At 32.5% G+C, this 13619-nt stretch overlaps 5 protein-coding genes across 5 annotated transcripts; all 5 read left to right on the top strand.

The window, feature by feature from the left end:
* The first annotated feature begins 2008 nt into the window (after positions 1 to 2008).
* LOC144856481 (histone H1-like) lies at positions 2009 to 2575 on the top strand. Its single transcript, XM_078714495.1, has one exon. It carries the CDS (start codon positions 2009 to 2011, stop codon positions 2573 to 2575), a length of 567 nt encoding a protein of 188 aa, XP_078570621.1.
* Positions 2576 to 3824: 1249 nt separating this feature from the next.
* LOC144856487 (histone H4) lies at positions 3825 to 4173 on the top strand. Its single transcript, XM_078714502.1, has one exon. The coding sequence runs from the start codon at positions 3862 to 3864 to the stop codon at positions 4171 to 4173; it is 312 nt and encodes a 103-aa protein (XP_078570628.1). The 5' UTR covers positions 3825 to 3861.
* A 1239-nt stretch (positions 4174 to 5412) lies between these two features.
* Positions 5413 to 9466, top strand: LOC144856477 (histone H2A-like). Its single transcript, XM_078714491.1, has 2 exons — positions 5413 to 5775; positions 9185 to 9466. Exons 1-2 carry the CDS (start codon positions 5413 to 5415, stop codon positions 9464 to 9466), a joined length of 645 nt encoding a protein of 214 aa, XP_078570617.1.
* LOC144855504 (histone H3) lies at positions 7188 to 7673 on the top strand. The gene has a single exon (XM_078713391.1). The coding sequence runs from the start codon at positions 7188 to 7190 to the stop codon at positions 7596 to 7598; it is 411 nt and encodes a 136-aa protein (XP_078569517.1). The 3' UTR covers positions 7599 to 7673.
* Positions 9467 to 11264: 1798 nt separating the features above from the next.
* Positions 11265 to 11831, top strand: LOC144856480 (histone H1-like). Its single transcript, XM_078714494.1, has one exon. The coding sequence runs from the start codon at positions 11265 to 11267 to the stop codon at positions 11829 to 11831; it is 567 nt and encodes a 188-aa protein (XP_078570620.1).
* Positions 11832 to 13619: the final 1788 nt, after the last annotated feature.

Below are 13619 nucleotides of genomic sequence, written 5' to 3'. Positions count from 1 at the left end.
GAGTAGTTGTACCAACTCCACGATCTTTATAAAAACCACTGAACTTATCTAAAATACTGTATCGGTGAACCTGGTGAAAAGTTACACTTAAAAAATATAATCGATCAACATAGTTTTTATAAATTGCTTGATAAATTAATTTAAACGATAAAGATGAGGAAATATGTGAGAATGAGAACATCATATGTCTTATTCAACGTTAGCAAACCAAACGGCTCTTTTCAGAGCCACCACATGTCCCAAAAGAGATTTTATTAGCTTGTATTTCATTTTTTAAAGTAATTATATTATTATTGTATTTTCAAAATATACCAGCCTTTTAGTTTGGTCTAAAGATTAGAAATACAATACAACTGTCATAATATATATATTTTTTAAATAAAAAAATGATTTACTTAAAACAGTATTACATAATATATACATATTCAAACATTTTTACCAATAATAATATAATATATAATTACTAAAAAAAAGATTCTCAATACCTAATATTAATTGCCATTTCTTTTTCCATGATTTGTCTATATAATATAAAGTTTGATTTGAAGTTTGCCTTTTTTCTACCTTGGTCCTTTTTTCATGTATTTTGTCTGTAAGTATTATTGGATTAAAAAATAATCCACAAAATCTATTTTTAATCCTTTATTTAACGAATATTTTTCCGTTACCATCAAATGTGTCATTCATATATTTCAGACCTCCGAAAAGTATAGTATTAAATGGCAGCTCATGTGTTAAATGGGAATTGTACTAAATACTCTGTTAAATTCAATAAACTTTATTGTCAAACACATGAATGGCTTGAAACTTTGGCCGGCTGAAAGTGTAACACATTAAAATTGTCTAAAAACATTGTCGCACAAACAGTAAAAAAGAATAAAATCACATAAAACAGAGAACAAGATGTTAGTAGAAGTTATTTAATTATTATTAGAGTCTGGATTTGAGTAGATGTACCAACTCCATGATCTTTAAGTGTTTAATCGATCAACATAGTTTTTATAAATTGTTTGATAAATTAATTTCAACAATAAAGATGAGGAAATCTGTGAGAATGATAAAGGACGATGCGAACATCATTTGTAAATATCCTAATACCATTAAACTACTTTGAATATCTTATTCAATACTTTGAATATCTTATTCAACGTTAGAGAAAACCATTTGGATACTATTTTTTGTTATCAAAAAAAAACTGTAAACCGAAATCCTAATACTGTATTCAGAACAGATTTTTGGTTGTAAGAACCTGACTTACTGAAAAATGTTGACTAACATTATAGCATATAAATCCAAAGATCTGGAGAAAAAATGACAGTAATTGGATCTCAATGAAAATGAAGTATTAAATAAGAAAAAAACAACAAGAAAGAAGTTCCAAGCTTTGGAAATGTATTTGGTACCCAAGTTGTACGAATTAAATAGAAATATCCTGAATATAATATTTAGTCAAAAATATAGTGGATGAGATTAGTACAACTGTGTTAAAGTCACTGATATTATTGACTCAAAACTAAACAGAAAAACTGACATATATTTTTCAATTTCTATTTGGTGTTTAAGAATATAATAATGACTTTGTTATATTAACATTTTTTATTAAAAAATATTTATAATTTTTTGCCAATTTCATTATTTTGTGAAATAAATATGTTTTTCAAAACACAAACTTACATGTTGACTGTATATATCTTTGTAACCAAGCCGAATATTCGGTTAAAAACTCGGATATATAAAAAGAATGTATTGTCATTTATTTTTACTTCAACAAGAACGAAAAAATATGAATATTAATTGATTATTTTAGCAACAATTAGGCCAATGACAAACACAATTTTTTTAAAAATCATTTTAAACATGACAACACAAAAAGGCGGTCGGGGAAACAACAAGTGTGCTTTAGTATAGGTCCGCAACATCAATATAAAGCTACCTTTCAATTTTGAACTTTTATCATAATATTTTAACCTGCTATTTGATTCGTGCTCAAGTGTGTTACTTATTTAAGATGGCTGACAAAACTAAAACTAAGAAGGCTGCAGCTAAGAAGCCTGCTGCTCACCCTACTTACATTGACATGATTTCGGCAGCAATCGGTGCTTTGAAGGAAAGAAACGGTTCATCTCGTCAGGCTATTGCTAAGTACATTCTAGCCAACTACAAAGTCGATCCTGCCAACATGAAAACCCATCTCCGTATGGCGTTGAAACGCGGAGTCGAGAGCAACAAACTAGTCCAGCCTAAGGGTACCGGAGCCAGTGGTTCATTCAAGCTAAATCAGGCTGCAGCAAAAGCTGATGCGGCTGCAAAGGTAAAGAAGGAAAAAGCTAAGAAGAAGGCAGCTGCAGATAAGGAGAAAAAAGCAACAAAGACCAAACAACCAGTTGCAAAGAAGGCAAAGAAACCAGCTGCAAAGAAGGCTACCAAGTCACCTAAAAAGGCAAAGAAGTCGGAGAAAAAGAAGCCATCTTCTAAGCCTAAGAAGGCTAAATCTCCTGCAAAGACCAAGAAGCCCAAAAAGCCGAAAGCTAAAAAGGCTTCAAAGTCGCCAAAGAAGGCAGCTGCAAAGAAGTAAAACATTTACGACCAAAATCCAAACCAAACGGCTCTTTTCAGAGCCACCAAATATCCTAAAGGGATTTAATTGTTTTCACGTATAACCTTTACTTAATTAGTAAAATATTTTTTTTTAAATCCATTTACGAAACAATACAAATAGTGCAATATTTTTTAATAATTTGCTTTTGTTTTAAGATTGCAAAGAAAAAGTTATTATACATGTATGTATATAAAAGATGATTCCTGATTTTTATTTATTTTATTTCAACAATATTTTATGAGGGTGGTCCATCCAGCATCATCTGATCATTAGGGACCCTCAAACAATACAAACAGTAAATACAAAATAAACTATAAAAACACAAAATTAACAAAGATATAAAAAATAAATATACAGTAGGCCTACAATGAAAGAAGGATAAAAAGAAATAAAATCAGAGAGAGAGAAACAGGTGTTTTTTCAAAAGAGATTTAAAGGAGAAGAAATTGCGAATACTTAAAGGTAGAGAATTAAAGAAAGAAGGAGCATACTAATTAAAACATTGCTTGTCAAAGAAAATATACTTCTATGTTTGAAGTAGGGGGAAAATAATCAATTCATCTTCAATGTTTAATATCTTGAGATGCTTTGATTGAGTGCATGCCACTAATTAAATGCAACTGGTTTGATTATCAATTAATCGATTTGCCCTCCTACGTTGTTTTTAGGTTCGATTGGATAGCTATTCATTTCACATTATACAGACGGGTGTAATTTTATTTTATTACTGTATACATAAACGGTATATTTATTATAATTTATAAATAATGCCCAGTTACAAATGTTTGAACCTTTGATTTCGACAAACGAAAATCTACTGAACTGAATGAACAAGGCTGAACTGGAGGGTCAACTAATATTTTTATCTATGACAATATAAAACAAACGACGATAAAGTGAGGCAACACATGATTGTTATGATTCACTATTTCGAACTTTATTTGTTCATCTTCAGGAATGCATGACATGAAAAAACAACTTTTATTTCTCACAATAATACAAAATCAATTGCTTTTATTGTTTACCATACAATATTTGACAGAAAGAAAGAAAGCAAGCAAAACAGCGCAATTTTTGTATTTCCCACCAAAATTAAACACACCGGCTATTGTAGTATATTTGCTTCCCAGTACAAAGGTCAGCTACAGCTGAATACAGCAGTCGGAATTTACGTCCGCATTGGCTGTATAAGTACGTCAATTTTCGAAACAATTAGCACATTTCGAATTTGTCTTCGAAGAAAATAATTGAATATCTACAATATGTCTGGACGTGGTAAAGGAGGAAAAGGACTTGGAAAAGGAGGCGCTAAGCGTCATCGTAAAGTGTTGCGTGATAACATCCAAGGCATCACAAAACCGGCTATCCGTCGTCTTGCTCGCCGTGGTGGCGTCAAGAGAATCTCTGGTCTCATCTACGAAGAAACCCGTGGTGTACTCAAGGTATTCCTTGAGAATGTCATTCGTGATGCTGTAACTTACACCGAGCACGCCAAGAGAAAGACCGTCACCGCCATGGATGTCGTCTACGCCTTGAAGAGACAAGGCCGAACCCTGTACGGATTCGGTGGATAAGCAGTTATACAATCAAATTCAAACCAAACGGCTCTTTTCAGAGCCACCACATGTACAAAAGAGATTTGTTTGCTAATATGTCTATTTATTTATACAGTAGTATGTACATTACAATCCACGTTTCCTTGCTGTTGCACACGTCATAGTTCATAGATATTTGCTATCAATTACACGAGAAATAACTCTCACTTTTTCTCACAGATTTCCTCAATTTTATCGTCAAATTAATTAAAAATGTCAGTATATCACCGGGCGGTTTAGAATTGAATTTATATCTTTATTTCCAAAAATATACTACAGTATAATATATCCGAATTCACAACGTGAATCGGTGACCCGTGAATCTACACCTGATGAGTTCTTTTCAGAAATATATATTACATGGTGGTTGGCCGCAAACTATATCAACATTTGATTACACCATGAAAACAAAATATTACAACATGATGATACTGTTACTGTATAACAAATACAATTTGGACTCTTTTACTATGTTATTTAATGTAATCAAGACATTTTTAAGAAGCTATGCATGGTGTTTGCCAAATGTTTATTTAATAAAAGAAGACATCATGCCTGTACTATTGTATCAGTCTGGGATAGTTCATATTATTACCCAGGTTAATCATTATTATGTTAGCATAAAATCGATACTCTAAGGTACAGTACTGTGTAACAGTATAATGTACTTTGGTATAGTGACATCAGGTTGAATTTTGGATATTTAATTGGTCTTAAATATTACATTTATGAAAAAATTGTTTTATAAATGTAAATTTACTGTATACTGTTTTTCAAATTTACAGATACAAATTTTACGATGAATTCGAATTTAACCGTTGTTAAATTTGTAATGTGTTTATTTTTATTGTAATTCTTTTCTGTTATGCAATTAAGCTGAAAAATGTTACTTTTTTTCTGCTGCTAAATTGTATGAATGTATTTTTATGTATAATAATATTGAATAAAATAATACTAGTGATTATGTGATATATAACGGTTGTAATGATATTTTGAAAATTTGCGCCAAAAATAACAAAGAACGCCTGGTAATCCGAACGCCTACCCAATAAAACAATCACAATAGAAGAGATTACCGCCTACAGCGCGGACGACCGTGATTGGTCACATCAGTACATGATTTCCGTCGGGCGAACCAAAGGCGGCTATAAAATACCGGGTACTGTTTAAATCTTCATTATTTTCGAGTATACCGAAATATAATAGCAAGTAACAAGTATGTCTGGACGTGGCAAAGGAGGAAAAGCTAAAGGAAAGGCCAAGAGCCGATCAAGCCGTGCTGGACTTCAGTTTCCAGTCGGTCGTGTTCATCGATTCTTGCGAAAAGGTAACTACGCATCCCGTGTCGGTGCTGGTGCCCCAGTCTACATGGCTGCCGTACTCGAATACTTAACTGCTGAAATCTTGGAGTTGGCTGGCAACGCTGCCCGTGATAACAAGAAGAGCAGAATAATCCCTCGTCATCTTCAACTTGCCATCCGTAATGATGAAGAGTTGAACCGACTTCTCGGAAGTGTGACCATCGCACAGGGAGGTGTACTACCAAACATCCAAGCTGTACTTCTACCAAAGAAGACCCAGGCCAAAGCCAAGTAAATCATCGTATTGCTTACCGCACTCTCAAACCAAACGGCTCTTTTCAGAGCCACCACTTGTCCAAAAGAAATTGAATTAGCACAAAGTAACAATATAATAGAAACACAGTACTGTGTTCACATCTAACACCAAAAAGCAAATTTTTGCGTAAAATGGGGTTATTTCAATATTTTACTTTCATTAAGTCTATTTAGAACATACAAAGTACGTAAATGAAATGTTCACTTTTAACTAAGAAACCAATTTATAAGATAAAAAATAAACCACGTTTCTTGCCCTGATGGAATAGTATACTACCCTGTATATAATATTTTATAAACATAGTACAAATAAATACTGTAGTTGGTTGCATAAACAGAATTAATGTAATGTAAAAAGAGATGCATCATTGTTTGGATAAAAAAGATATGGGCCTGATTTAATAATAACTAGAAAAATGGATATATCAAAGGTTCGTTTTTAATTTCTACATTTATCATCAGATAACAGAAGCCTAAAATACAATTATACCTCATCCCCAAAAAACATAAAAAATGAAGATGAATAAAATCAGACTTTAAATAGGCCAGAAATTATTCACTTCTGTAAAAAAAGAAAAACAAAATATTTGACGGGGTCTGGCGGGCACAATCCACCACTGAAAATGTCTGGCAATGGTCATTCATAATATTTTCCCACCAGTTTTAGAGGGTTAACTTTTAAGCTGATGTAGCTCATTTTTGATCCCCCAGAAATTGGGGTCTGGCAGGCACCCCCACCACTAAAATCGTCTGGCAATGGCCATTCCTTATATTTCACTCTATGTCAAACTATTTGCAAAATATTTCATGGGGTTAACTTTTCAGCTGATCTAGCTCATTTTTTTTACCCTTTACAATGTTCCTCCTAGCCACACCCACCAAAAGAAACGCGCCAGACTGTCATTTCCATACATTGATATGTAGGTAGATAATTGCCACATGCATAGAAATTGGTTAACTTTCCAGCTAGGTTGACCCCTCTGGGCTCCTGCTCTATAATTATTTCACTTAAAATATAGAAAGACAAAAGAAACGTTTAATTTTAACAAAAAAACACTTAAAAAGGCGCAATATCTTGGTGGTGAGCTACGGACGTGTTCTTAGCCACACATTTTAACCAATAGAATTCGTTTTGTTAATCCATTAATCAGTCACTAGTCTTGTGGAACTCCCGCCACATTAAAAATAAAAATGCGGACGTGTTCTAAAGTGTAAAATTTAGCCAATCACTTGATTCCTGTTTGCATAACAAAGAAACGCAAGTTTCCGGTTAGCCAATGGTATTGCTTGTAGTTAATTACCCTAGGAAACATAGGTCCTTATAAACACACGAATTTAGACAATTTTGATATCAATTTTATTAGTTGAAAATCAAAGATGGCTCGTACTAAGCAAACTGCACGTAAATCTACCGGAGGAAAAGCTCCCCGAAAACAACTTGCCACCAAGGCAGCACGAAAGAGTGCACCAGCCACCGGTGGAGTAAAGAAGCCTCATCGTTACAGGCCTGGAACCGTCGCTCTTCGTGAGATCCGTCGTTACCAGAAGAGCACTGAGCTTCTTATCCGAAAGCTCCCATTCCAACGTCTTGTCCGTGAAATCGCCCAAGATTTCAAGACAGATCTTCGTTTCCAGAGCTCAGCTGTCATGGCTCTTCAAGAAGCTAGCGAAGCTTACCTAGTTGGACTTTTCGAAGATACCAACTTGTGTGCCATCCACGCCAAACGTGTTACCATCATGCCAAAGGACATCCAACTTGCCCGCCGTATCCGTGGAGAACGTGCATAAGACGCAAATTCTCCGTTTTCTCAAACCAAAAGGCTCTTTTCAGAGCCACCATATGTACAAAAGAGATGAAATTAGCATTTTATATACCATTTAATATATACATTAATTAAGTCAAGCTTAGTATATAAACTGTAGGCCTAAATTATAATAATCTAATCTGAAAAAGAGGTAAAAATAGATACAGAGAACATACATACAGTATTAGTATACTTACTAATTAATTTCACTTTCTTTTCCCATTATTTGTCTATAAATTATAACTTGATTTCAATTCGCTATTGGGGAGACCAGGGTGAACCTAAGTGTAGCTGAGCTGGTTGACCCAACACCCTACAGCCAGTTTACACATAAAAGACACTGCACAAAGTACAGCAAATCGAAATGAATGTGAACATTCCAATGAAGGCTGATGGGCTTTCTAGGAGTGCAGCATCTGTCATTGAATGATGAAAGTTTAGTTTGATGTTCGCCCTGTTGCTGTATGTGTTTTGTCCCATTTTTGAGCAATTCACCTAAAATAATTCATAAAATATATTTTTAATCCTTTACTTTTATAGTTCCTTTAACCAATATAGTTTTCCATTACCATCAAATATGCACAAAAGAGATGAAAATAATACTTTTTTTTGTGTATGTGTGTTTTAAAAAACCAATAGATGCACTGAATATGTTTAAAAATAATACTGTATATACTGTTGTATAAAACTGACTCCAAATAACCAAGCCATGATTCAACATTTCGATTTTCAGGAATGTAATAACATAAAAAAATAACATACCATATAATATTCCTGTAGTGTATTCAGTATATAAACTGTACATTATAATAATCTAATCTATATTTCATTCGGTAAAATGATTCACCTCATGAAATTATTTGTACTATACAGTATTCGGGATGAGAATTACATTTTTTTTACAATTAAATGACATACCATGCCATTTTATTAAACATGCACATTTATTATTCCAGATAAGAATAAAATAAATGTACTGGTTGTGTACATTAAAAACGATTTACGGAGATTTATAAAACATTTTTTGTTAAATAAAAAAATAATTTTCAGTTTGATATTTTATAATACCGTATATTGAAAACCACTTGTACTGTATTTATGTTATGTATAGACATTAAATTATGTATTACAATATACACCAAATAGTTCACATTATGAGGTACATTTTCAGTTTTTATCCTACCTTTTGTGTTCGTAAAGTACACCATTGTATTGGTGGTAGGTACAAAATGAAGCATGCATACAAATAAAAGGATAGGTGTTTACTTGTCTTCTTCCCTCCAAATGTTAACAAAGAAAGAATGAGTAAGCTTTTGTTTTGTACATTCAATAAATTGCGCGCAGTCAACAACCAATGAAAACGTTGACAAGCAAGCCTAACTGGAAAACTCCATTTGCATACCAAAGTCAATAAATACACTGGGCAATATTGAAATCTTCACTTGATTACTTTACTAGTATCGTATCGTAGTTACTAAAATCATGCCACCAAAAACTTCAGGAAAAGCTGCCAAGAAAGCCGGTAAGGCTAAAGCTGTAAGAGCTACTGACAAGAAGAGAAAACGTAAGCGAAAGGAAAGCTACAGCATCTACATCTACAAGGTGTTGAAGCAAGTTCACCCAGACACTGGTATCTCCAGCAGAGCCATGGGAATCATGAACAGTTTCGTCAACGACATCTTCGAACGTATTGCAGGAGAAGCATCTCGTCTTGCTCACTACAACAAGAAATCTACCATCACTAGCAGGGAAGTCCAGACCGCTGTCCGTCTATTGCTTCCTGGTGAATTGGCTAAGCATGCTGTATCTGAGGGTACCAAGGCTGTCACCAAATACACCAGCTCCAAGTAAACATCATTGTGCTGAATCTCAAACCAAACGGCTCTTTTCAGAGCCACCACATGTCCCAAAAGAGATTTTATTAGCTTGTATTTCATTTTTTAAATTAATTATATTATTATTGTATTTTCAAAATATACCAGCCTTTTAGTTTGGTCTAAAGATTAGAAATACAATACAACTGTCATAATATATATATTTTTTAAATAAAAAAATGATTTACTTAAAACAGTATTACATAATATATACATATTCAAACATTTTTACCAATAATAATATAATATATAATTACTAAAAAAAAGATTCTCAATACCTAATATTAATTGCCATTTCTTTTTCCATGATTTGTCTATATAATATAAAGTTTGATTTGAAGTTTACCTTTTTTCTACCTTGGTCCTTTTTTCATGTATTTTGTCTGTAAGTATTTTTGAATTAAAAAATAATCCACAAAATCTATTTTTAATCCTTTATTTAACGAATATTTTTCCGTTACCATCAAATGTGTCATTCATATATTTCAGACCTCCGAAAAGTATAGTATTAAATGGCAGCTCATGTGTTAAATGGGAATTGTACTAAATACTCTGTTCAATTCAATAAACTTTATTGTCAAACACATGAATGGCTTGAAACTTTGGCCGGCTGAAAGTGTAACACATTAAAATTGTCTAAAAACATTGTCGCACAAACAGTAAAAAAGAATAAAATCACATAAAACAGAGAACAAGATGTTAGTAGAAGTTATTTAATGAGTCTGGATTTGAGTAGATGTACCAACTCCATGATCTTTAAGTGTTTAATCGATCAACATAGTTTTTATAAATTGTTTGATAAATTAATTTCAACAATAAAGATGAGGAAATCTGTGAGAATGATAAAGGACGATGCGAACATCATTTGTAAATATCCTAATACCATTAAACTACTTTGAATATCTTATTCAACGTTAGAGAAAACCATTTGGATGCTATTTTTTGTTATCAAAAAAAAACTATAAACCGGAATCCTAATACTGTATTCAGAACAGATTTTTGGTTGTAAGAACCAGACTTACTGAAAAATGTTGACTAACATTATAACATATAAATCCAAAGATCTGGAGAAAAAATGACAGTAATTGGATCTCAATGAAAATGAAGTATTTTTAAATAAGAAAAAAACAACAAGAAAGAAGTTCCAAGCTTTGGAAATGTATTTGGTACCCAAGTTGTACGAATTAAATAGAAATATCCTGAATATAATATTTAGTCAAAAATATAGTGGATGAGATTAGTACAACTGTGTTCAAGTCACTGATATTATTGACTCAAAACTAAACAGAAAAACTGACATATATTTTTCAATTTCTATTCGGTGTTTAAGAATATAATAATGACTTTGTTATATTAACATTTTTTATTAAAAAATATTTATAATTTTTTGCCAATTTCATTATTTTGTAAAATAAATATGTTTTTCAAAACACAAACTTACATGTTGACTGTATATATCTTTGTAACCAAGCCGAATATTCGGTTAAAAACTCGGATATATAAAAAGAATGTATTGTCATTTATTTTTACTTCAACAAGAACGAAAAAATATGAATATTAATTGATTATTTTAGCAACAATTAGGCCAATGACAAACACAATTTTTGTGAAAATCATTTTAAACATGACAACACAAAAAGGCGGTCGGGGAAACAACAAGTATGCTTTAGTATAGGTCCGCAACATCAATATAAAGCAACCTTTCAATTTTGAACTTTTATCATAATATTTTAACCTGCTATTTGATTCGTGCTCAAGTGTGTTACTTATTTAAGATGGCTGACAAAACTAAAACTAAGAAGGCTGCAGCTAAGAAGCCTGCTGCTCACCCAACTTACATCGACATGATTTCGGCAGCAATCGGTGCTTTGAAGGAAAGAAACGGTTCATCTCGTCAGGCTATTGCTAAGTACATTCTAGCCAACTACAAAGTCGATCCTGCCAACATGAAAACCCATCTCCGTATGGCGTTGAAACGCGGAGTCGAGAGCAACAAACTAGTCCAGCCTAAGGGTACTGGAGCCAGTGGTTCATTCAAGCTAAATCAGGCTGCAGCAAAAGCTGATGCGGCTGCAAAGGTAAAGAAGGAAAAAGCTAAAAAGAAGGCAGCTGCAGATAAGGAGAAAAAAGCAACAAAGACTAAAAAACCAGCTGCAAAGAAGGCAAAGAAACCAGCTGCAAAGAAGGCTACCAAGTCACCTAAAAAGGCAAAGAAGTCGGAGAAAAAGAAGCCATCCTCTAAGCCTAAGAAGGCTAAATCTCCTGCAAAGAAGCCAAAGACCAAAAAGTCGAAAGCTAAAAAGGCTTCAAAGTCACCAAAGAAAGCAGCTGCAAAGAAGTAAAATACAGTATTTAAATTCAAAATCCAAACCAAACGGCTCTTTTCAGAGCCACCAAATATCCTAAAGAGATTTGATTGCTTTCACGTATAACCTTTACTTAGTAAAAATGAATACAAAAAAGATGATCAGGATATACACCACAATTGTTTCCTATAATCCATTTCCGAAACAATAAAAACAGTGCAATATTTTTTTATTTGCTTTAACTTAACAAATCGCTAAGAAACCTTATAGACGTCGTGAATATAATATAATTAGTTATGTATATAAAAGATGATTCTTGATAATACAGTATAGCATACCGTATGGTATTTTAAAATGGCGACAGACGGAACCTTGATGTTCCAGAATTGAAGAGTGTATTTTTATGTTATTCATTCTTTTATTTCATGCTAAACATCCATAACAAAACTGATTCTAATAAAAGATGTATTGTCCCCCTGAAAAATAACTTTTTTTAAATTTTTTTTTTAATACAGGTATGTTATTGACTTTGCCAAAAAGTGGATTGAAAAAAATGTATTTACCTGAAAAAACTGGAATTTAAAGCAAAAGATGGTCAAATTGGCTGCCAGCCAATGGATTTTTGGTTGAATTTAACCATTTATCATGTTATTTTATAAGTGAAAACATTATTTTTCCCCGTTTTTTTTTTTGTGGAAGTGATGAATTTGATTAAAACTATAAAATAACCTATTCAAAGTCTGATTTAATTAATCTTCATTTTTCATGTTTTTGGGGGACAATACATCTTTAAAACATTGCTTTAGTATATTTATCAAAGAAAATATACTTCTATGGTTGAAGGAGGTGGAAAATAATCAATTTATTATTTATATATGTTTCGGTGGATAAGCAGTTCAGTACAATCAATTTGAAACCAAACGGCTCTTTTCAGAGCCACCACATGTACAAAAGAGATTTTTTTGCTAAATGTCTATTTATTTATAGTATGAAAAATCCGAATCAGCATTGATTCACGATGTGAATCTACATCATGTTGACATTAACCATTACAATTGTTACTGTACAACGATACAAATGTCATAGATTGAAGGGATGTATCGAAAGCGAATACCATAACATAGTACAGTACATATAATGCTATCAATTACACGAGGAATAACTCTCGGTTGGGGCGACTTTTTCTCATTCTCACAGATTTTCTAATCTTTATCGTCAGATTAATTTGCTTGATTTGTTTGCTATTTATAATATGGAAAATCTGAATCAACATTCACATCTTTACATATGTTACTATAAAACGGAACAAATGTCAGATTATAGGGGTGTGTCAAATTAAAGCGAAGACCATACGAAATCCACCATATAATAGTGCATAAATAATGCTATCAAATACACGAGGAATAACTCTCTGTTAGGGCGATTTCCTCAGATTAATTGAATTTCAGTATATTATCACCGGGCGGGCCGCAAACTATTTCAACATTTGATTTCACCATGCTCATGTTCACATTGACCTATATATTCAAAATAATTAATTACTAAATTAAACATCTTAAATACGATAACTTAAATTATACATCTTAAATGGCCTACATGTCGTCGAATCGCGGTGAAATACTCTTTTAAGCTATGCATGGTGTTTGCCATATGTTCATAAAAGAAGACATGCTTGTACTATTGTTTCAGTGGGGTATAGTTAATATTTATCCAGGTTAATCATTATTTATGTGAGCATAAAATCGATAAGGTACTTTGGAATAGTATTATCAGGGAGTTGTTGAATTTTGGATATTTAACTGGTCTTAAATATTACATTTATGA

This window comes from Antedon bifida, chromosome 11 (genome assembly GCF_963402885.1).
Source record: "Antedon bifida chromosome 11, ecAntBifi1.1, whole genome shotgun sequence".
NCBI lineage: Eukaryota > Metazoa > Echinodermata > Crinoidea > Comatulida > Antedonidae > Antedon > Antedon bifida.
This window is presented reverse-complemented; position numbering and strand designations above follow the sequence as displayed.